The sequence below is a fragment of the Lynx rufus genome, unplaced genomic scaffold (assembly GCF_022079265.1).
Source record: "Lynx rufus isolate CCGP_SWC_20201006 ecotype Redwood Valley unplaced genomic scaffold, mLynRuf1.p SCAF_15, whole genome shotgun sequence".
Classification (NCBI taxonomy): domain Eukaryota; kingdom Metazoa; phylum Chordata; class Mammalia; order Carnivora; family Felidae; genus Lynx; species Lynx rufus.
In genome coordinates, this window is record NW_025814829.1 from 19,916,265 (window position 1) to 19,939,430 (window position 23,166).

The 23,166-nt window shown below is 56.1% G+C and overlaps 1 protein-coding gene across 1 annotated transcript; it reads left to right on the top strand.

Moving 5' to 3' along the window:
- The first annotated feature begins 285 nt into the window (after window positions 1–285).
- On the top strand, window positions 286–20,124 carry SLC45A3 (solute carrier family 45 member 3). Its single transcript, XM_047076616.1, has 5 exons — window positions 286–346; window positions 13,192–13,589; window positions 14,454–15,239; window positions 15,944–16,209; window positions 18,320–20,124. The coding sequence occupies exons 2-5, from the start codon at window positions 13,418–13,420 to the stop codon at window positions 18,755–18,757; spliced, it is 1,662 nt and encodes a 553-aa protein (XP_046932572.1). The 5' UTR covers window positions 286–346; window positions 13,192–13,417; the 3' UTR covers window positions 18,758–20,124.
- The last annotated feature ends 3,042 nt before the right edge of the window (window positions 20,125–23,166 follow it).

The window sequence follows — 23,166 nt, forward strand, 5'->3', positions numbered from 1 at the left end:
AAATGTTTTGGTGGCGAGCGGCGAGGGGGCGGTGCACTGCCCTAGGTAATGACAGGGCAGTCGGGGAGCCACGCGGGGGCTGCCCGTCTCGGTGGTGGCTACAAAGACGGCGTCGAGACCTCCCGCTTTCTTCCCCAGGGGACCAGCCCCACCCCTCCACACCCCTCCCGCACCCCCCCCCGGCCCGCCTCGCCCCGCCCCCTCCTGCAGCCCCAGCGCGCATGCTCTCTCCCCCCGCCGAGCAACCTGGAGATTTAAAAGCCGCCGGCTGGCGCGCGTTGGGAGGAGGCGGGGGGGACGAGCTCGCACGCGCCGGCCCCGGGTGACAGCCGCACGCCTCGGCCAGGTAGGCGCGCGCCCCCCGCTCTCCCGGGGGAGGGGGTCCCGGCGCGGCGGAGGGAGCGGCGCCGCGCGGCCGAGCTCCGCGGGGTGGCGTGTTGTGCGCCGCGCGCGACTCCCGGGGGAGGTGGCGGGCCCCGGGCGCGCCCCCCGTCCTGCCGCTCGGTCCCGGGGGAGAGCCGGGCTTTCTTCCGCGGAGGGCGGGCTGGGCTGGAGCGCCGGGTCCCCCGCTGTCCCGGGCCGGGCGGCGGGTGGGCGGGGAGCGGGCCCTCCCGGGGGGCCCCGGGCCGGGCAGACCGCGGGGTGGACCGGCCACTCGCTCCTGTTGCAGCTCCAGCGTCAGAGTTTTCTTTGGAAAGTTGCATTTATTTTCTTCCCTTGTCTCGGCTTCACCGGAAAGGGACGGGATGAGTCACCGCGGCGCGCACAGTCCGGGACCGGGGAGCCGGGAGAGGGGCCGGCGGCCGGGATGCCGCGGGGTCCTCAGGCTCGGGGGCCGGCGTGCCGGGACGAGAGTGAGGGGTCACGAAGGGAGGGGTAGGTGGCCCAGCGCTCCCGGACGTTAGTCTTGGGGCCGGGCTGCAGGCAGAGTTGAAGCGGGAGTGTGTGCGTGTGTGAGCTCCTCTGCCCCCTTCTCCGCCTCGGTTATCTTTCAGGGGAGGAGGAAGAGGAGAGGCCCTTTTCTCCTCGCCTCCCGGGACTCTCGGGTAGGGCCGGTGGAAGGGACGGTGAGAGTGCCGAGATCGGCAAACAGGTGTGATGAGATGGTACCTGGGCATCTGCTGTAGCTTCTCAGGGCTCTGGGCTTAGGCAAGAGCATGGCCTGCTGGAAAAGCTCCCAGGGAGGGACCTGCGGCGTTTCTCCTGAGTGAGAGCCAGTGCTTGCCGGAGTCTCCCGTTCCCCTCAAGCGCTGGAACCCCCCCTGACTTGCCTTTGCCCTTGACCTCTGGATCAGCTTCCATCTTCCTCACACACTCTTGACTTGCTCAGCTTTTACCCCTCCCCCCCGGCTCCTCCTGCCACCCTGCTTCCTCTTTTCCCCAGGGGCCAGAGTTGGGGCTAGGGAGGGGTTTGGCATGGTGGGTACCTGGTGAGGACTTGCCCTTCAGCTGTTACACAGACCTGATCCCAGTGGAGCGGACACTAAGAATAGCCCAGCTGCTGTTTTGCTGCCCATAGCCAGTGCACACCCAGGCCCAGAGTGACCCTTACTGGGCTCCTGGAAGCATTGCTCAGGGGTGAGGCGAGGCCCTGGGGGCTTCTGGCTGCCTTTCCTGATGCACTTGGCAGCTCTCCTTTCAGAAGGAGACAGCCTTGGTGTGGGCTCACCTGCCCAAGGCCTGGGGGGCAGGCTGGCACAGGGGACTAGGGAGGGGAAGGCCCAGGAGGGGCAGGCTGGAAGGGAAGCCTGAGGAAACCCATGGAGCAACTCCTCCTAGGGAGTGAGTGCTACGGTATTTGAGGTCACAGGCCCTTCTGTTGGATGGGTCCCATCCCCTCATTCCTTCCTTATCTCCTCCCCCCAGGCCTGTCATGGAGCCAGGACTCTGTTTTTCTAAAAGTGCTCAGAAAAATGGAGCTTGAGTCAGCAGGATGAGTCTGAAGAGGAAAATACAGCTGTGGATGAATGTACAGCTGTGGACATCCAGGCCCCAATTAGAGTATGTGTGTGGGGTGTACGAGGGGCAGTTTTCCTGTGTCCTCATGGAGGGTGTGGTGAACTTTCCTGCCCCGCCTGGCTCTCTGGGTTATCCTGAAGGAGCAGGAGGGACTGGACAGTGATTCTTGGTGGCCCCCTGAGGTCCTTCCAGGCCACCAGGTGGTGGAGCCCCCCACCCCCGCCTCCCCAGCCTGGGCAGGGCGCTGGAGGAAAAAGGCAGAAAGGTGGGGATGGTCTGAGGACTCCGAAGGGGAAATTATGTACCATCATCTGGACCATCAGAGCCTGACAACACAACATTGTGGATAAAAACCTAGACTGTCAGACAAGGTTTATATCTTGGCTACTCCACTGGCCATGGGAGGTTGGGGCAAGTTACTTCTTCAAAGTCTCAGTATCCCTGGATGCAAAATGGGGATGATGATAATAATAATGCTTTACAGATTTTTTTTTTTTTTTTGAGAGGGAGAGAGAGAGGGAGAGAGTGGGAGAGGGGCAGAGAGAAGGGAGAGAGAGAATCCCAAGCAGGCTCTGCACTGTCAGTGCAGACTCCAGTGCGGGGCTTGAACTCCCAAACTGTGAGATCATGACCTGAGCTGAGATCAAGACTTGGATGGATGCTTAACGAACTGAGCCACCCAGGTGCCCTTACAGCTTTTTTTTTTTTTTTTTTTTAAGTTTGTTTGTTTATGTAATGTCTATACCCAACATGGGGCTTGAACTCAGGACCTGAGGATCCTGAGATCAAGAGCTGCATGCTTGGGGCACCTGAGTGGCTCAGTAGGTTAAGCATCCGACTGCGGCTCAGGTCATGATCTCACGGTTTGTGAGTTCAGCCCCACGTCGGGCTCTGTGCTGACAGCTCTGTGCTGACAGCCTGTGCTCCAGGTTCGGAGCCTGGAGCCTGCTTCGGATTCTGTGTCTCCCTCTCTCTCTGCCCCTCCCCCACTAGTGTTGTGTCTCTCAAAAATAAATAAATGTAAAAAAAAAAAAGAAAAAGAAAAGAGTTGCATGCTCTTCAGACTGAGTCAGCCAGGCACCCCATAGCTTTTTTTTGTTTATTAAATTAAATATAAATATCTGATTGTAATGTGTAAAACATGAAAAATGTATATAATTAAATCGTGAGTACGGAGCACTGGACTTTGTGCCTTAGGTAGTAAGTGCTCAATAAATGTTAGCTAGCACTTACTGTATCTCTCACCTATGACCGAATGCACAGCAGCACCTAGCCCGGAACTCTATTCTTGGGATCTGCTCTTGTTTCTTTGGGAGCAAGGTCTTCTGGACCTTGGGGAGTCCATATGACTGGTTAAGAGACTGGCCTCCAGCACCCAGTTGCCTGGATTTCAATCCCATCTCCTCTTGTGCAAGTTATTTCACCCCTCTGTGCTCCAACTTCCTCCTCTGTGAAATGAGAATAATAGTACCTACCTCACAATATCATGAGGATTAAACAGGCTGATATAGGTAAAGCTCCAAGCATAGCAGCTTGTGTAAAAAGAGCCTGACACATGTCAGCTGCTGTTATTTGTAACAATGGGAGCAATTATTGCTGTTTACACTTAGAAACCAGAGTTTCGGAGCAAGGGAATTAGACCACGTATAACCATATGCAAGCTGCGAATGACCTATTTGCAGTTGAACTTGTGGTCTGGTGCAGAGAACACACCAGGACTGGACATCCTGGTTTCTCCTGCGTCAATACCATGAGCGACTTGTTTTTTAATCTGTCCAGAAACCCTGCCCTCCCTGTCTCCGCAAGTTGGAAGAGAGTGCTATGAAGTAACGGAGGCGAATATATATCTAGCTTGAAAGGTCAAGAGCCTTCTATGCAGACAGATTACCTGCTGTGATTTTTAGGGACACTGTATGAGGAGGAGGGGGGCACACTGAAGTTGGGGTTCTGTTCTGTCCTACCCCCTTCAGTGCTTAGGATGCCTTGCTTTCTGATGTCCAGAAGAAAAATGCAGCCTGGCTTTCTTTGAATAGTCAGTGGCCCCGTTTGCTGGATAGCAAGGACAGAGGCTGGACCAGTTGGTGCCAGGCCCGGGGTCTCGAACGCTGATGCCACTTGACTCCCGGCAATAGAGCTGGAGCGTGGAGCTTTGTCTAGTGTATTAAGTGTCCCTGCTTGGGGGCGGGAGCTGACCGAGCCGTCACGGGATGGTCCTGATATCTGGCCAGAACTTCCTGTTTAATCCCTTTTCCTACTATAAAGTCTGTGTTTCCTCCCTTGTGGGAAGAAGTCCACAGTTTTGCCACTGACCTTGAATGACTTGTAGGGCTTCTTGCTTCTGATACTAGAGACGGGCCTGCCTCACCTGTTGGCCTTGGCGTCTGTGTCTGTAAAACCGTGCAAAGTTACAGTGAGGATTAAATGAGATGAGTATGTTTAGCAAAGTGCCTACACAGACCAGGTGCTTAGTACCTGTTTGTTCCCTTCCCCTTCTTTTGTTAATTCTGGAGATCACTCTCTCTGGGAAACTGGGATGAGACCAGCCCCTGGTCCCATGGCCCATAGTCCCTCAGTCACCAGTTTCAGGCCAGACCTCATGCCCAGCCAGATAGATGCCCTCAGGAGCAGCTAGCCAGAGACAAGTCCCTTCTTCCTCAAGGCTCTTTGTTATGTCCCACCCCAGCCTCTAATCTCGGATGTCCTTTGAGGTGACAAATAGGGTCCAAGCTGGGAGTGCATGGCCCATCCCTAGGGATTGTGGCAGTCTAGCTTCCCACTCCTGGCTCCTGTCGCTAGAAAGAGCTGTGCACCCAAATACCTCGACTGTGGCCCTGCCTGAATCCCTGGCAGGTTGGTCAGATTCATCAGACAGGAAGCCTGATTCAGCCTCACTTGGAAGGCCTTCTCTTGAGCACCCCACACCTCCATCCAGGTCGTGGACAGGGACTGTGGTCCTTGCTTTCTAGGAGCTGAAGAGCTAGTGGGGCAGGAGACCAGAGGACCACTAGCAGTATCCAATCCTGAGGGCTGCCTGTTGAGCACAGCAAGGTTCGGAGGAAAGAGGGGATCCTTGATAACTTGGGTTCCCAGGAACCCTGAAGGAGGTATGGGACTTGAGCTGGACAAGGGTCAGGTGAACGAGAGGGCATCCCGGGGAAGTAACTGGAGCATGGTGACTACTTTGGAAGCAAAATCAGGCCCAGTGCTGATAAATTCCTCTCTCTTGGGTCCAGGTCTGAGATCGAAACCCATTGCCACAATTTGGGGTCTGGTATTCTTGCCATCGTACCTCACTGGGTCGGGGCCAAAAGGAGAGGTAGGTGTGTGTGGAGGTCCCAGGCTCCAGTGACTATGTTTTGCAAATATCTGCCCTTTTCTGCATAGTTCCTACCTACCCATCTTGCAAGGCTCACCAACATGGCTTCTTCCTCCAGGAAGCCCTGGGAGGACTGGTCACGCCCTATGTCTTGGGCCCCGACTCCAGGGACCTGTGTCTCAGCACTGCTAAAGGGGGCTGCAGGCAGTCATTTCTGTACCCAGGGCCCCTTCATAGTGGGCTGGCACAGAATTGGATTTCAGTGAGTGTTGGATGGATGGATAGGTGGGTGGGTGAGTGAGTTTTAGTGCTCTTTGACATTCCTTTGGGGGAGGTTAGGTTGCATGCACTGAGGCATACTTCCTCCGGGGGTGGGCAAACTGGGACCCTTTAATAAAAGAGTCCTTTTTGGAGCCCCTCGCACACTGCTCATCACTGAGCAATTGTTTTTGAGAACACCTTTCCGTGGGGCTGGATCTGACCCCGAGCCCTCTGATGATAAATACGACTAGTTACAGACCGTAGGATATCAGGGCTGAAAGAGCCCGAGAGAGCACTGAATTTGAGATCCTAGAGGTGGGACACGACAGAGCTAGGACCAGCGCCCTGGCCCCCCTCCCAGCCTGGGATGGGTAGGTCTGCCCAGCCTCCACCCCCTGGCCTCCTTCCTGTGGGCTGCACCTCCTGAGGGAGGCCAGTCTGCAGGAAGGGGGCAAGGGTTGGCTCTGCAGGATGGAGAGAACTGCCTGGTCTGGCTGACTGGCCGAGTTCAAATTCGCTAGGAGAGAGGCTGTTTAGGTTTCACTTCACAGGGCTGTAGGAACTGAGAAGGCAGCAGGGAGAGAGAACTTCCCAGTGGCCTGCATGCTCTGCCAAGCTCCTCATTCTCCACCCCCCACCCCCAACCCTGGACCAAGGGATTTCTTGGTACCGTTACCCCACTTTGTAGGGAAGCATTTATTGTGGCCCAGGTAGAGAAAGAATTTACCGACATCTGCCAGGAACACAGTCCAGCTCCGGGAGGGAGTAGGGAGGAGGCCAGTTCTGCCCCCAGATGTCTCAGTCACTTGGCCCAGTTTCAGGTGTCCGCTAATCTTTGGCACCCTGTTGTACTTGAGCAGTGTACTTGAGCAGGTAAAGGATGGCTTAAGTGCGGCTGGGGAGCCCCTCTCCGCCTGGTTCCCCGTGTCTCTCTTTGGTGGAGGGCTATGAAACCCTCCTCCCCAATGCCATGTGGCCTTGTCAGTGCGCACTCAGTAGGCACCTGTCGAGGGAGAGCACCATACCTGAGGCCGAGGGCAGGGGGTGCGTGGGTGTGAGATCATTTAGCTGTACGGTTGTAAAGAACTTTAGACAGCATCTAGACTAGCTCTCATTTTGCACGTGTGAGTCCCGGGGTGGAGGGACGCGTAAAATGGCTATACAGCTACAAAAGTCATTGAAACCAGAGTATATGGTCCTGGTTCCCAGTTCAGAGCACCCTGCAGGATTTTCAAATGGTTTGAATTAGAGAGAAAGGTATGTCAGGTATCCAGCCCATGCCAGACACCTTCTGGACAGTGAGTAGCTGTCAGCCACCGTGATTATTTTCCCTGGGGATGGGATCCACCCTTGTCTCATGACTGTGGATGTTTAGTCCAGCCTCCAGCTCCTCAGCCACCAGGCAGGTCCGCTGCAGTGACCTCTCCTCACCTGTTGGGGCCAGCACCTGGGGAGGCATTTACATTCTTGGCATTCCTCCTGCCTCTGGGGGCTGAAAGAGGCGTTGGAGGCCGTGCGGGGCACGTGGGTGAGGGGGGAATGCGGGCCGGGCCGAGAAGGGCGGCTAGCCGGTCCCCCTCTGACCTCTGCTGCTCCTGATCCGGAATGGGAAAGCCGGCTCCCGGGTTTCTCTGCTGGGGAAGCCCAGACAACTGAAGGAAGGGCTGCCTCGAACTTCCCACAGGCTGTCTCTTCAACAGACCCCACTGCTGTGAAGTTGGTGGTGTTCATCTGAGGCTCCTCGCCTGTCACATGGGCATATTCAACCTTGTACCCACCTCATCGGGCGGTTGGAAGATTAGAATGCTTGGAGGAAGACCTGGCACGTAGTAAGCCTCAGGGTTAGCTGTTATTGTTAATTGCAGACGAGGAAACTGAGGCTCGGGGAGGGCAACTAACCAGGTCACAGAGTTGTAAGTGGTGGAGTTGGCGTGCAAACCCAGGTCAGGCTGACTGCCACACCCAGGTCACCCTGCAGAATCTGCCGGGGTTCAGAGGCCTGCGGCCCCTCGGGCAGAAGGGAGCTGCAGGTTGATTGTCTAGGTTTGGAGGGCACTTGGTCAAGGTGACCCAGTGTGACCTTGGGTCACAGCTGTTCTCAGAAGGGAAGTCTGATTGGGAGGTCTTTGCCTGGAGTCAGATGTGTGTCCGTGTAGACGGTCACCATGGGATTGCCTGACAACCCCCTGGGAAGGTGCTTCACCTTGGCTTAGGCTGGCCGGGACTGACTGGCCAAGGTGAGGGTCAGGCCAGCCCCAGAACTCCTGTCACTGACTGCAGAGGGGAGAGGAGATAAGAGTGGGGCCCCAGGGACTTCCCGCCCATCCTCTCCTCTCCCCTCCCCTTCCCCCAACCTCCTCGGCATTTGTTTCCTTTCAGAAGCTGGGCTGGGGCTCTCAGACAGGGCAACAAAAGCAACTTTCCTCCAAGCCACTGCCACCTGTTGGGTTTTCACACATTGGGGGTGAGTGGGGGGAGGGAGCCGTTGCCCTTTTCCCAGTGTCTGTGGTGTGCCCCCTCTGCCCCCCCAGGGCCTGGGATTCTCTTTGCTGCCCAAAGTGACAGGGCTCAGGAGCCGGAGGGGGTGGGGGGGGGGCTGCAGCAGCTGGAAGGGGAATTGAGTGGGAAGGGGCCGGTGCTGGCAGCCGGGAGAGAGTTTGATGGATTACTCTGCAGGCCGAGAGGTTTCTCCCTAATCCCCCTTTGTGTCCCAGCCTGCAGCCCCCTCACTCTCTCTGACAAGCTGCTAAGCAGAAGGCTTCCAGTCCGAGTGAAGAAAAGGCAGCGCAGCAGGGCGAACTCCAAATCCCTGGCCTCTGGGCCCCGGGGGAGGCAAAGCTAGGGAGCAAGTCTGGGGCGGGGGTGGGCTCTTCCCCGCTCTGTCCAGCCCTTATTCTTTCTGACAGTTCCCTTGAGGTGTGGAGGCTGCTTTCCGAGCAGAGTTTGCAGGTGTCTGGGGAAGCCCTGCAAAGTGCAGGCCTCCGGTATTTGCTCAGATCATGGCCTTTTTGATAGGGTGGGATTGGGGAAGGCAGACCCTCACTTCTTTGGAAATTGGAGCCTGGAGAGTCAAAGACTGAATGTGGGTTGGAAGACACTGAAACCGCGCACAGTCTAATCCTGTGCGCCCCCCCCTCCCCGCCCCCCACAGCTGCCCAGGTAGCAGTTCCCACAGCCCAGCAATCCCTGAACCGGGGTCTGTAATGAGAGCCACTGCCTCACAAGGATGCTCATTTTCAGGACTCCTGGCTGGCCAGCACGGCCTCTTTCTGGGGCGCCCCAAGGCCCCATGGGGGCAGAACTCATTTCGGGAGTGCTGTGTGCTAGGTTTTACCAGGTAAAGCCGAGGACGTTGGGCCCCTGGGACTGAGGCACAGGGTTGGGTCACAGGGATGCTGGGCTGGTGAACCCCCAGCCCTCTTCCCTGCCACCCAACTTAGAGGGCCTGGGAGAGCTCAACTTGGAATGACATTCTGGGGTCCCCATTCCCGCAGTCTTGCAGCCTCCACCCGGGGGTTGCTCGTCACCTGCCCTCCGTCCTGGTCCCGGGGCAGGAGAGCCTCGGAGAGCCTCGGGTGCTGGGCTGGTGTCAGGCAGATTGGCCAGGAGTGACCCCACCCCCTTTCTGCCGCTGAGTCATTATTCCTCGAGGGAGCCCACCCCACCCCATTTCCTTCTCTGCGGGAGGGGCTGCCTGGGGGCTGAGAGGGGTAGAGGAGCGTGTGAGAAAGCCGGGGCCGTCTTTGTGAGCGCGGAAGGAGGACGCGGGGTCTCCGAGCTGCTGGGGTCAGGGTGGGGGCCGCAGCGTTTGATGTGCCTGGGCGGGGTGCGGGGACGCGGGCGCATAAAGAGCCCATAGAATTGCTGCCTGACACTGGCCCGCGGCGGGGCTGCCCCCAGCCTGGGCTGCCCTGGCCTCTGTCTGTCAGCAGAGGGGATCTGCTCCCCCCAGCTCCACCTCAGTCGTGAGGGTGGCAGGAGCCCCTTTGAAAGCCCTCAAAGGCCTCTTTATGCATCCCTCTGACCCTCCCTTCCCATAGGGAGCTACCGGAGTGGGCTCTCGCCTTTCCTCCCACCTCCTTCGCTCTGTCTTTTGAATTTTGGAGAAAGTTCAGGCCAGGTTTGTTCTTGCTGCTCAGTTTCATTTCCCCGTGCTCGCTGAGGCCTAACCTGACAAGGGGGGCGCTCCAGCCCAAGGGTCTGTCCAGTCCGCTCACCACCTGTGAACCTTGAGGAATTGCCCCCTCTGGGGGTCTGGCTGGGATTTCCTTGGTGTGCGAGGGGATGGGGGGGGGGCCCTCAGGTCTTTCCCATCTCTTACCCCACCCACCCCCACTCTGCTTTCAGCTGTGTCTCCTTCGGGTAAATATTTCCCAGGCCCCTCATGCTAGGGTGGGCGCCAGAGGGTTGAGCGAAGGTCTCCCGCGGTCTGGGGCTGGGCTCACTGACTGTCCCCAGGGTGCTAGAGTTCTGCTCCCCCAGGGGTGAGGAAAGATGGCCTGGGGCAGAGCTCCGTGGAGGTTTCTGGAGGTCTTGGGTTTCTTGCTGCCTTCTTGTTGTCCTGTCATTGGGGGGCCGGAGAGGAGGAGATACTTGGAACTTGAGAGGGACTTGTCCTCCCTGAAGGCTGCTGTTCTTTTTTGTGTGTGTGTGTGTGTAGGGGGGGGCGGTCAGGCCACACTCCCCCTTTCTGTACCTCCACTTGCCTCCTCTTCCCGCCCCCTCCCTACCAGGTGAGCCCTTGGAGGCTGGCTCTTCTGGTTGATCTTCTGGTTGCTAGACAGACAGAGTGCTCCAGGAGCAGCGGGACAGGAAGATTGGAGTCAGAAGCACCTCTGACACAGGAGGGCATTGGGGAGAATTGGATTCCGTCTCCCTGCCTGTATTCCTGAGGAAGTCAGGGGAGCACCCCAAAATGGGTGCCCAGCAGTCAGTTGTCACTTACAAGCTTTGGTGGGAAGCGTGCCCTGGGGCTGCAGCAGGCTGCAGACAGGAGTTGATGCGGAAGACTTCTTGTCCCCCACCTGTCTGAGCCTGGGCACTGGGCAGGGCCTGGGCTTCTCTGTTCGTGCACTGGAGGGATGGCAGGTGGCTGGTTAGTGCTGTGGGGGTCCTCTGTAGTTCCCTCCTCCCTGAGGACTCTGGAGTGAGTGGGCCGGCCTGGGACCCTGGGGGAAGGTGTCAAGAGCCGACCCGGAACAGGGAGCTTTGGAAGGGAGAATATTCTTACGGGCTTGGAATTCCTTAGGCGGTTCTGGGCCTGGAAGAATAAACTCTAGGGGTGGCAAGAGTGCTCTGGACCCCAGGGCACAGTACAAGTCAAAAGAGGGAGGACGGGCTTAGCAACCTAAGAACAGCGGGGTGCAGAGCTGGGCTTGGAGCCTGCCCACTTCCTACCCCGCTCTTTCAATGAATTCCTCACCTGGCCCAGCCCCCAGTTACCTGGTAAAGAAGAAGGGGGGAGGGGGCAGGAGAAAGGAGGGAGAGGGAGGCAGCTAATGAGCTATCTGGGCTGAAGAAGGATGGAGGGAAATTCCTGTCTTCACCCCCCTTTGGTCTTTTAGTCTCTCTCTTGTGGGCTACAGACGTCCTGCCTGTTCCCCGGAGTGAGGAGCGGGATTAGGGGAGGGAAGGAGGCAGGTGGGGTGATTAGTGTTTTGGCCCAAGAGCTGCTACTTATTTTAAACAGCAGGGAGAAAACGAGGGCTTGGGAATGGGGGCAGGTTGTGGGTGAGGCTGGGTCTGACAAAGTCTCTGTTTGCTAAGGGAGGACCTGCTCCCTTAACCCAGAGTAGGTGAGTGTCCAGGGCCTTCCCAGACTGAGGGTGGGGAGTAGAATGGGCTGGAAGCCTTTTGACCCAGAACCGGTCCCTCCAGGCTGGAGTCTTGGTCTATGTGCAGTCTCTTGCCTGCCTTGTGGGGGATTCTAGGGCAGGGGAGGGGCTTGGTTCAAAACTGCCCAGCTAGGACCTACGTGTGGCCCCCTCCCAGCACCCTTAGGGACCCTTCGATCAGTATTTTACCCTCTCCCCATGCCACTCCCTTGGGAGCCACGCCCCTTCCCAAAGTGGATGGTCTGTGTCTGAGCAGAACTTTGGGGAGGGGGCTGCTGGTTGCCTAGCCATATCTAAAGTCCCTTCCTTCCTGGTCTGCCGGCGGCAGAGTCCTGGAATGCAGACATGAACACATCTTACCCAGGATTGATGGCCATCTGATTTCTTTGTGGTGTATTTCAGAGAGCACCCACGACATGCTTGATAACATATAAGGCCCTGCGAGGTTGAGTGTTCTTTGAAAAGAGAAAAGAAGGTATAGTGGCGGATTATGAGATGCTGAGATTGGCCGGGAATAAAGAGGACTGAGGGTGCCCCAGGCGCTGGGTGGGGGTGGGGCCGGGAGTGGAGTCCTCAGAGCTGTGGACCTTGCACAGGAGCAGTGCTGTTCAGCAGCATTTATGGTAGGGAATCAGTGAGGCAAGGGAAGGCACTCCAGACTCCAGCCACGAGCGGCATGAAGTTCTGTCCCACCTCTTTGAGAGAGATGACAAAGTTAGGGGACGCTTGCTTGCCTTTTCTCACGAAGGCCCCACCTTCTACACCTCCTCTTTGTGGCTGACTTGATTTAGCCTTTTTAGTGGTCACCCCTAAACAGCAGACTGCATTGGGTACCATCGTATTCAGGAAGTAAGACCTGGCTGCCAGTTGCCTGGGGGGGTGGGGGCACAGGATGGGTGGTCCCCCCCCCCCCCGTGGGATCTCTATGCACAGGAGGCGGGCCTAGCAGGAAGGGCTGTGGGGACCTCTCTGCTGAGAATAGAGCCATTTGGGGAGCAGAGAAGGGCTGCCCTGGAAAGCGGTGGGGTATCCCGCCAGCCCCCGGTTACTGGTGTCATTATAGTGGCCACCAGGTGTTACAGTTTCACGCCTCGGTGAGGCTGGCACCTGGGAACAGTCCCCATTGTCCCATGACAGTTGGGCAGTACCTGTGGGAATGTTTCTTCCCCAGGAACGTTGAGCACAGGGAGAAAACTCCAGGGAGAGGTTTTCAGGCCTAGGTTCCTCCACGGGAGCCTTCTTTAAGTGGTTTCAATGACAGGTTAACCCCCAACCCAACAGACCACAGCCTCTCCTCCCTTCCCCCTTGTCCTCATCCTTGGGGGCTCAGGTTATAGCGCAGCACGGTGTGTGGCCAGGCTGCGCAGATTGGGAAGTACTACTCTTAACAAAGGGCAGTTGAACAGCCCAGCTTTGGGAAGTGGAGAGAGAAAAGCAAACAATCCGGGCCTGGCAGAGGGTCTCCAGGGGCACCTTGATAACAGAGCCTGGGGAACTGGGAATTCAATTGGTGTGATTTTTTTTTTTTTTCTTTTTTCCATACTAACAGGCAAGGGCAATTGCAAAGATATTCCAAAACAGAGAAAAACTTGACATCTGTTTGGTTCTGAAGTGTGCTGAGGTTTAAAAATCATATTTACCTTATTAGTTATGTCAGCCTTAGGCTAACATTAACAAGCGCTTCCTTATTGGCTGCAGGGGGTAGCACGGCCACACTGCCAGCCTGGGAGTGAACTCAGGATTCAGAGAACTCAGAGCAAATCCCGGAGACCTGGTGCCCAGGACTTAACACTCTGGGTTTGATTGTCCCTGCCCTTTTAGGACCTGAGTGATGAGCCATGTCTGCACCGAGGCACCCCACGGCAGCGGGCGTCTAGCATGGGCTGAGAAGCCGCACCTGCACGGAAGGCTGGCAGAAATGGGCTCCCGGCTGAGTCCTAGGCAGTTGGTGGCAGCAAGGAGGAGAGGCCCGGGCATCTGGAGCAGGGCTGAGACGGAGCAGTTCTGGAGTGTGTGAACGGGCGGAGCCCAACCTGCCTGGTCCACCATGGCCCAGAGGCTGTGGGTGAGCCGTCTGCTGCGGCATCGGAAAGCCCAGCTCCTGCTGGTCAACCTGCTGACCTTCGGCCTGGAGGTGTGCCTGGCCGCAGGTATCACCTACGTGCCGCCCTTGCTGCTGGAAGTGGGGGTAGAGGAGAAGTTCATGACCATGGTGCTGGGTGAGTCACCACATCCTCCTTCCCTCCTGCTCCAGATACATGATACCCAGGAAGTAGGTGCCTTTGCCCAAAGAGGAGGAGGTGGCTGCCTGCTGTCCCTCAGGCTGTGGTGCTGGTGGGTGGACATTGCTGGACACAGGGGTGACCGTGGGCTGGAGGGGGCCCAGTAGGAAAAGAACACAGGGACATTCCCCGGTCATCTCACCTGGCACCTACACGTTGCCTGGCTGGCGCACAGGAGACATTGGAGAAATTGCTCTGCACCTTTGTCTACTCTTTCTACCTTATCTGTTATCTCATTTGGTTCTTGCAACAGCCCTTTGAGGCCATCCATTTCACGGAGAAGGTAATGGAGGCTGATAAGTTGGGTGATTGAGCTGGGCCCGAAGGCTAGCTGCTGATTAGCAGGATCAGAGTCTCCCAGCCTGGGCTTTCTTACCCCTAGGGCATGGGCTGGGCTCCTGACTGCAGATGCTTTCTGCAAAAGCCACCAGAGGCAAGAAAGAGGTCACCGTGGGGTGGCTCCCGGAAGAGGGGGCTGTCCAGATCATAGGCTCTGGAGTCAGACTGCCCGATGGAACTCGGCCTCTTGCCCCCCTTGCCGGGTGCCAGTGCACAAGTCTCACCAGTAGCCCCGTGCATCAGTTTGCCCATCCTGAGACTGGGCATTAGGGATCCTAGTTGCGGGGACTAAATTAGAGCCTGTGTGCCATACTCAGCACTGTGTCCAGCACGGAGGTGGGGGTGGCCCTCCATGCGAGAGGACCGTGGTCCTCTCCATCCTTCTCCCAGGAGGTTAGGCCCCCTTCCCCACCACCCCTTAGGGTCCCAGCCTCTGGCTCATACCGCTTGTCCTTCCTGCAGGCATCGGGCCAGTGCTGGGCCTCATCTCGGTCCCACTCCTAGGCTCAGCCAGTGACCACTGGCGCGGGCGCTATGGTCGCCGGAGGCCCTTCATCTGGGCCCTGTCCCTAGGCGTCCTCCTGAGCCTCTTCCTCATCCCGAGGGCCAGCTGGCTGGCGGGGCTGCTGTGCCCGGATACCAGGCCCCTGGAGCTGGCACTACTGATCCTGGGTGTGGGGCTGCTGGACTTCTGCGGCCAGGTGTGCTTCACTCCACTGGAGGCCCTGCTGTCCGACCTCTTCCGGGACCCAGACCACTGTCGCCAGGCCTTCTCCGTCTACGCCTTCATGATCAGCCTTGGGGGCTGCCTGGGCTACCTCCTGCCTGCAATCGACTGGGACGCCAGTGCCCTGGCCCCCTACCTGGGCACCCAGGAGGAGTGCCTCTTTGGCTTGCTCGCTCTCATCTTCCTCACTTGCGTGGCGGCCACGCTGTTTGTGGCCGAGGAGGCGGCGCTGGGTCCGGCTGAGCCAGCGGAAGGGCTCTTGGTCCCCTCCGTGCCGCCGCGCTGCTGCCCATGCCACACCCGCCTGGCCTTCCGGAACCTGGGCGCCCTGTTTCCCCGGCTGCACCAGCTCTGCTGCCGTGTGCCTCGCACCCTGCGCAGACTCTTTGTGGCCGAACTGTGCAGCTGGATGGCATTCATGACCTTCACGCTGTTTTACACGGACTTTGTGGGCGAGGGGCTGTACCAGGGTGTGCCCCGGGCTGAGCCAGGCACTGAGGCACGGAGACACTACGATGAAGGTAAGGCCTCCGCAGCGGGCGTTCGGCGAGGGGGCTGCTGTGGGAGGGAGTTCCCTCTGGGGGACGGTCCAGCATAGGAAGATGCCCCCAGTCTGCGCCGGGCTGGGAGCTGTGTACCTGGGCTCCGATTTCCCGATCAGATAAATGGGCCCAGCCTGTGCATGCGGCCCCCAGCATGCAGGTCAGCTTTGCTGGCAGTCTCAGGAGAGCCTCCGGCTGCGGAGACTTTGCTCAGAGTCGTTGCCCCAAGTTGACAGCAGAAAAGGCCAAGCTTATTTAAGGTCCAAAGAGAGTGGAGGAGTCAAGGCCGGGTCGCAGGTCTGCCTAGCCCCAAGTTCAGTGTGCCCTCTGCTCCCCCTGCTGACTTTCCACATTGCCTGGCCAGACCTTCGGCTCAGGCCTCCTGGAACTTTGTCCCGGAGCCAATGGCACAACTGTCTTTGTGTTCCCTGTCAGCCTCCTAGATAGCTGAGCACTAGCTGAGTCTCGCAATCAGCATCTTCCTCTGCCCCTAGCCCGCGGCTTCGCCTTTTCTAAGGGCAGTGGAAGAACCTAGACTCCCGTTGTTGCATCTGGGTGGGGATGATGCAGGGAGCGGGTCTGGTCCACAGCAAGGCTGGGATGGCGGGTGCCCGCAATTCTGAGCCTTCCCCAGATTGTACGGGTGGGTCTGGGTCTGACTTCCTCTTCTTCCGCACCTGCAGGGGTCCGGATGGGCAGCCTGGGGCTGTTCCTGCAGTGTGCCATTTCCCTGCTCTTCTCTCTGGTCATGGACCGGCTGGTGCAGCGATTCGGCACCCGGGCAGTCTATTTGGCCAGCGTGGTGGCCTTCCCTGTTGCTGCCGGCACCATGTGCCTGTCCCGCAGTGTGGCCGTGGTGACCGCCTCGGCTGCCCTCACCGGGTTCACCTTCTCCGCCCTGCAGATCCTGCCCTACACACTAGCCTCCCTCTACCACCGCGAGAAGCAGGTACTCACACTGGCCGCTGGGTGGAGCCGGGGTGGAGGGGAGACGCAGTAGCCCAAGTCTGGCCAGAGACGCCGAAGTCATTCTTTGATTGGAGAGGAAGCCCGTGTAGCCCAGGGCCAGAGACGTGGGCTGCGGAAGGAGGGTGTAGATTAGATTCTGGGAATGACTTCCTGGTGTCAGAACTATAAAGCACTTGAGCGGATGATTGCAGGAAATGCTAAGTCCTTCTTTGGGAATCCTGAGGAATCGGCCTAGGCCTAACGGAGGCCCTCAGTCTGGGGGCAGGAGCAGGTGACCTCTGGGGCACGTTAGCCTCAGCAGATGGGGAGGGGGGACGGTCTGGTGTTGGCGACAGCTCTCTTTATTCAGGGAGGGGCAGTGTGACTGACCAATACCCTGCTCTACTCTCCAATGTGGGGAAGGCTCCTTACTGCCCCTTCTCTTTCTGGTTTATCTTCTTTTTCTGCCTAATTCTCTCTTTTCTTTTCCTGCCTCACACCTTTGCCTCCGTCCCCTTCCCCCGCCCCCACGGCGGATCTCTGAGCCCGACGCATCTGACACCGCTCGCCTGGGCACTGTAAGTTGGGGGCCTCCTTCCTGCTTGGCCCCACGCGAACCAGCCCCTCCAGGGGCCCCCTTCTGAGGGGAAGCCTCCTGACCGAAGCCGTGTGGTCACCTTTGTCCCCTTCACTGGCTTCAGTGAGCTGCAGCCCTGGGTGCAGAGCTCCGCACAGAGGGCAAGAAGTTGGGGTGTCCTGAGGGAGGAGATGTAGGCCTGCCCTCATAGAGCTTCCAGACCGTAGGGAAGATGGATGTCCGCCCCCTGTAGGACATGAGTGAAGTAGCAGAGAAATACGTAGCTAGGAGGCTGGTTGATTGAATAGGTAGCTGCAGGGGTGGGGTGTGTGGAGGAAGGGGCCGGTGTTTCGGTTGGGGTAGCCTGGTGCCTGAGACTCCTGTCAGTGCACTGATAACCTCATCAGCCTCCATTGTTTCACTGCCCTGGCTGGGGGCTTGAGGGCAGGTGTCCAGAGGCCAGGGTGGGCATATGCACTCGTGCCAGGGAACCTGCTAGAGCCAGTCCTCCCCTCACACTGAAGAGCGGGTCTATCCCTAGGGCCCTCTTCAGGCTCCGGCCTCACTGGTCTTTTCGGGGGTGGCAGGCAGGCAGGGGAGGTCCCGGGAGGCCGGTTCCAAGCAGCAATCGATGGCACACTTGGCCCTGTGCGCCGTCTGTACTTGCCTGGCCTACTTCCGGCCACGCCAAGAGCCGTGGGCTTCCCTGGCTTCATCTCTGCCATGAGTCCCGGCTCTAGCACAGCCAGCTCAAGAGCCCTCTCCTGTCCAGTGCTAGCAGGCGCGGGGACAGTGTCGGATACATTCCGGCCCTATCCTAAAACAGCGGGCTCTGGGCAGGGCCAGGCTACCTTGATCTAAGGCGGACAGTGAATAGGAAGCAAGAAGCGCTTCAGTATCAGCACAGCTAGGCCATAGGAGCCTGGAAGATTCCTCTGGTTCCTCTCTTCCTCCAGCCTGAGTCTGCTGGACCTTCCCTGCCCCAGGCTGGGGCCATGGACCTCACAGGCCTGGGACCCCAGTGGGAGCAGAGTTTCTCTCTTCCAGGTTGAGAAAGATTTCCCAAGGCGAAGTGGTGGGGGGCAGGAAGTAGGAGGGTTAAGAGAGCCTGTGTGGGGGCTTGGGCCATCAGGGGCCCCAGCTTTGGATTTTGTTCCTCTGTTCTTACACATCTCTCTTCTCATCTGTCTTCATTCTTTTCCCTTTACCTTGGGGTTCTGCTCTCTTCCTTGCCTGCACTGTGAGTTCGTCTGCCACTTACTGGCTCCAGGAGAGGCTAGTGGAGACCTAGACTTGTGGTTTCAGATGTGTCCCCTCCCCGGGGGATCCCCTGCCCCTAAGGAGACTCCTAACTAGACCCAAACCAAGGAGGGTCTGCCTGGCTTTCTCACCTGCTGCATAACTGTCATGAAGGCCAGTTGCCTGGTGTCTTCCGGCCCCTGGTCTGAATGCTGGGGTCTGTTCTCCTAGCCGGGATCCTATGCTTGGGTACCTAAATGTCCACGTCCCCTTTTTCCTCCCCTCCGCCCCCCAGGTTTTCCTGCCCAAGTACCGAGGAGATGCTGGAAGCAGTGCCAGTGAGGACAGCCTGAAGACCAGCTTCCCACCGGGCCCCAAGGCCGGATCTCCCTTCCCCAACGGACACATGGGTGCCGGAGGCGGCGGCCTCCTCCCGTCTCCACCCGTGCTCTGTGGGGCCTCTGCCTGCGATGTCTCCATGCGGGTGGTGGTCGGCGAGCAGCCTGAGGCCAGGGTCCTTCCGGGCCGGGGCATCTGCCTGGACCTTGCCATCCTGGACAGTGCCTTCCTGCTGTCCCAGGTGGCCCCGTCCCTGTTCATGGGCTCCATTGTTCAGCTCAGCCAGTCTGTCACTGCCTACATGGTGTCGGCTGCAGGCCTTGGTTTGGTGGCCATTTATTTTGCTACACAGGTAGTATTTGATAAGAGCGACTTGGCCAAATACTCGGTGTAGAGTACTTCTGACCCACTGAAGGGGGGCCTGCCTCACTGGGTCCCAGCCCTGCCTGCCCCGCCCAACCCCCCCAGCTCTACATCCTGTTAGCCTTCTGGGGCCAGGGTGGGGCGGGCCCTCTGGTTTCTGTTGCCGCCAAAGGGGTGTGGCTCTCTGCTGCCGCCCTGTGGCAGTGAGGTGCGTAGCCGCACAGGTAGGGGACCTGGGGCTTCTCTCTCTCCCTCCCTCCCCGGTCTTCGGGCCTGGCTGACTATTGGTCCAAACAGGCTTCAGTCTGGACTTCTACAGGGAGGCCAGAAGAGCAGGGCATTTCATTAGCTCCATGCACTGGACTGCAGGACTCTGCGGGGGGATTACCAAGGTAGGGGTAACAGGCAGTGTCCCGGTCAAGACATGCCCAGAGAAGGGATCTGGGGAGCTGAGTAAACTCAACCACCTGGTCTCTCACCTCCAAGCCCCCTTATCCCATAGATTCCCTCGACGTTGCTCTTGCATGGGAGTTTCTAGTGTGAAACTCTCCTCCACAGGATTTGAAAATATGGAAGTTATTTGTGGGGAAGAATCGGACAGGGAGGAAGCTGCCTGGCCCCAAAGCACTGCCTTTCTACTCTTCCCCCACAACTACATTTTATCGGGACATGGCTTGTTGGCCCCTGTGTTGACATCATAGGGACACAGGCCTTTAAATATTTAACTTATTTATTTAACTAAGTAGAGGGGAATCAGTTCCCAGCTCTGCCATCTTGGTGTCTAAGGGGTGAGATCTCCAGTGGGCCTATGAGATGGTTGGTTTATCGGGCTGAGCGTTGCCAGAATGTTCTCCTGGGTGATTGGTCTGGCCCCATACTGCCTAACCCAGGAGCTTGGAAGCTCTACTCACCCAGCTGATATCCCAAATCATGTTACCCAAGGCTGGGGGAGCTGGGGGTACGTGGAGGGCGGGGCTCCGGGTCTCAGCAGCCTCCTTAGCCTCTCTCTTGGCCCAGCCTGCGCCCCACTCCTGACTCCTCTCTGCTCTCTCTAGGGCTGGGCTGATGAAGGAGCTGCCCACCCCCTACCCTTCCCCACTGGCTCCACGGTCCTCTCCTTGGGGCTGTTGCAGGACCAGAAGCACAGAGTGTGGCTCCTCGAGCCTGTATCCGTGTCAGCCCCCAGGGCATATCTGTGCTTGGGGAATCTCGCACAGAAACTCAGGAGTACCCCCTGCCTGGGCTAAGGAGGTCTTATCTCTGGGGGCGGGGGTTTAAGTGCCGTTTGCAATAATGTTATGTCTTATTTATTTAGTGGAGTAAATATTTTATACTGTATGTGAGCAATCAGAGTATAATGTTTATGGTGATGAAATTAAAGGCTTCTTATATGTTTAATTGGCCTGTGTTTATCTTTTCTGAGGGGGAAGGACCAGCTCTCTTTCAAATCCTCAGCGTCAGCTGTTTTGACACGTTCAGTTCCCAGCATCGCCAGCAGATGGAGCCACAGACCAGTATTCTTCCAATGCTTGGCCAATGGGCTAGGAGGAGCTACCTCTTGGACTGGAGAGTTGGGGAATTTGGGGAAAGGGCCGGGGCGGGAAAAGCACGGAGTGCAAGGGAGCGGGGCATCTTCCTTCGCAAGGGGCTCATAATGTGGCCAAAGAGATGGAACAAGCACCTTCTATCTAAACCACAGCAATAGGAAGTAGGAACGAACCTGGTACGTGCAGGCTAGGATTTCAACATCACTGAGCCTTGCTTCCTTCACCCTTCCTGCCAGGCTTAGGTCAAATTCAGAGTCTTCCCTGCAATGCCACCTCCCTCATCCTTCCAAACTTGACTGGCCTTCTTGTTCCTAATTCTAGCGGTCAGAATGGTTAACACTATACGCAAGGACCAGCTTTATTTGAGGTGCCCGGCTGGCTCAGTCATTAGAGCATGCGACTCTTGATCTTGGGGTTGAGAGTTTGAGCCCCACATTGGGTGCAGAGATTACTTAAATAAAAATTTTAAAAAAGGATTGACTTTATTTTTAAATGTTCTATATTTTACCTAACCTTTTACTATGGAAAATTTTAAACATACATGAAAAATGAGCAGCTTGGTGTAACAAACCCAATTTTAACAATTATTAACAGTTTGCCATTTTAATTTTATCTACTCTCCCTCCTCCACCCATTGAGGGAGAGGTTTTTTTTTTTTTAATAATTTTTAAGTTTATTTATTTATTATTGAGAGAGAGAGAGAGAGCACAGGCTGGGGAGAGGCAGAGAGAGGGAGATACAGAATGTGGAGATACAGGCTCCAGGCTCTGAGCTGTAAGCACAGAGCCCAATTCGGGGCTTGAATCCACAGACCATGAGATCATGACCTGAGCTGAAGTCAGACACTTAACTGACTGAGCCGCCCAGGCGCCCCTCTCCAACAGCAAGTTTCAGATATTATACTTCATTCCTGAGTATCTCAGAATGTTTTTTCTACAAGGTAAGGGCTTTAAGATGAAAAACACACAGCCACATCATTATGATCAGACCTAAATCTAATTCAGTAGTGCAATTAACTAACCAGTGTTCGCATTTCCCTGTCTCCTACGGTTTTTGCTCAAATTGGAACCTAATTAAGTTCCAGATGTTGCAATGGATTGATACGTCTCTCAGATCTCTTGTAATCCACAGGTACCTTCTCAGTTTTAATGTTTTTCCTTGTAATTTATTTGTTAAACTGCGTTATTTTCCTACAGATCTGGATTTTGCTGATATCATTCCCATGGTGACGTTTCATATGTTATTGCCCCTGTATTTTCTGTAAATTGGTAATTAAAATCCGAGACCGGTTCAGATTTTATACATAGAGAGATATATATATCTATAGATATAGATAGATAAATTTTTGTAAGAATACCTAGTAGATTTGTGTACTTCCATAGAAGGGAGCAGGTATTGTCTTTCTTTTTTGATATTAGTAGTCACTGCTATCCGTACTTACAACCCACTGTTGCATAGACCTTGGAAAATGATATTTCTTCAAAAATGCTTGACTCCTTCCTTGTATTTACCAGTTTTCAAAATACTGAATTGATTTCCTAACATCCCTAATGATGCCAGAGAGGTTTTTATCCCTTAGTGTTGTTATGAGTTCGTGGATTTAAACACACTTGATGGGTTTCAGTCCTTTGCAGCTGTTATTCATGTTCATATTGCTCCTGTGACTGGCCAGTGGAAGCCTCTTCAAGTTGATTTATTTTTTATTTATTTTTTATCTTAGTGAGTGCATGCAAGTGGGGGAGGGACCTAGGAGGCGGGGAGAGAGAGAGGTGGGGGGCGGGGAGAGAGAGGGAGAATCTCACACAGTTTGATCCCATTGACCCTGGGATCATGACCTGAGCCAAAAATCAAGAATCAGACGCTCAACCAGCTGAGCCACCCAAGCGTCCCTCAAGTTGATTTGAGTCCTTTTGATGCCATTATTATTATTTTTTTTTTTTGGTCCTTTAAAGCTTCTCTGCTTTCTGGCATGACTAGATGTCCAGGCTCATCTTGTATATTTCCTGCCACAGATTTGGAATGAGCTACTTCTTGGAAGGGTCTCTGATTGCTTTTTGTGGGATAGGGTTTTTAGAGACCATAAAATCTGCACCAGGAGTGCCCGTCACTGGGCACATCATTGTTTTTAGGCCTTTCTAGTGGACAAAGCTAGGACATTTTTAAAATGTAAACACATTGTGAGTTTATATTAATACTTCCAATTCAAGTTCAAGACTACACACACACACACACACACACTTCTCTAATTTCTCCCATATGGAAACAGACCTGGCCCAGGGCTTTTTAGTGTGCGTGTGTGTGAGATGTGGGAAGAAGAAAAAGAACCACCAGTCATCGATGTCAGCCTGTCACTGGAACATTGAACCTGGGCCACTGGACTGGTAGCCCTCCCTCTCACGTGTACAAACTGTCTCAGAGTACACAAAAGGAGGCTCAGAATACACAGGAACAGGAAGCTGGGGCTCACAGGGGATTTTCTAGCACAAGCCTTCAGTATCTGGGACCAGCTAAACTAACTCGCAAGCATTGGGACCTTGTGTTTGTAGTTCCTTAGTCCTCCTTGCTAAGGACAGAGGAGAAGAGAGAAGCAGGAGGAAAGGGGACTCTGGAAAGGAGGAGGGGACTGCAAATAGCCTCAAAGATCTCACAACTAACATGAGTGAGGCTCTCAGACAAGGGCAGTCTGGCTCATGCCCGTAAGGACCATTTGCTGAATTTAGGTGGAGAGGAACAAGCACTTTTGAATTTTTTTTAATGTTTATTTTTTAACAGAGAGAGACAGAGCATGAGCGGGGGAAGGGCAGAGAAAGAGGGAGACACAGAATCCGAAGCAGGCTCCAGGCTCTGAGCTGTCAGCACAGAGCCCGACGCGGGGCTCGAACTCACAGACCGC

Bases quoted from the DNA above. Each gene is read 5' to 3' on its own strand.
- SLC45A3 (XM_047076616.1), top strand. From the start codon at position 13,418: ATGGCCCAGAGGCTGTGGGTGAGCCGTCTGCTGCGGCATCGGAAAGCC. The intron at 13,590-14,453 runs GTGAGTCACCAC...TCCTTCCTGCAG, and splicing joins GTTCATGACCATGGTGCTGG to GCATCGGGCCAGTGCTGGGC. The intron at 16,210-18,319 runs GTACTCACACTG...TCCGCCCCCCAG, and splicing joins TCTACCACCGCGAGAAGCAG to GTTTTCCTGCCCAAGTACCG.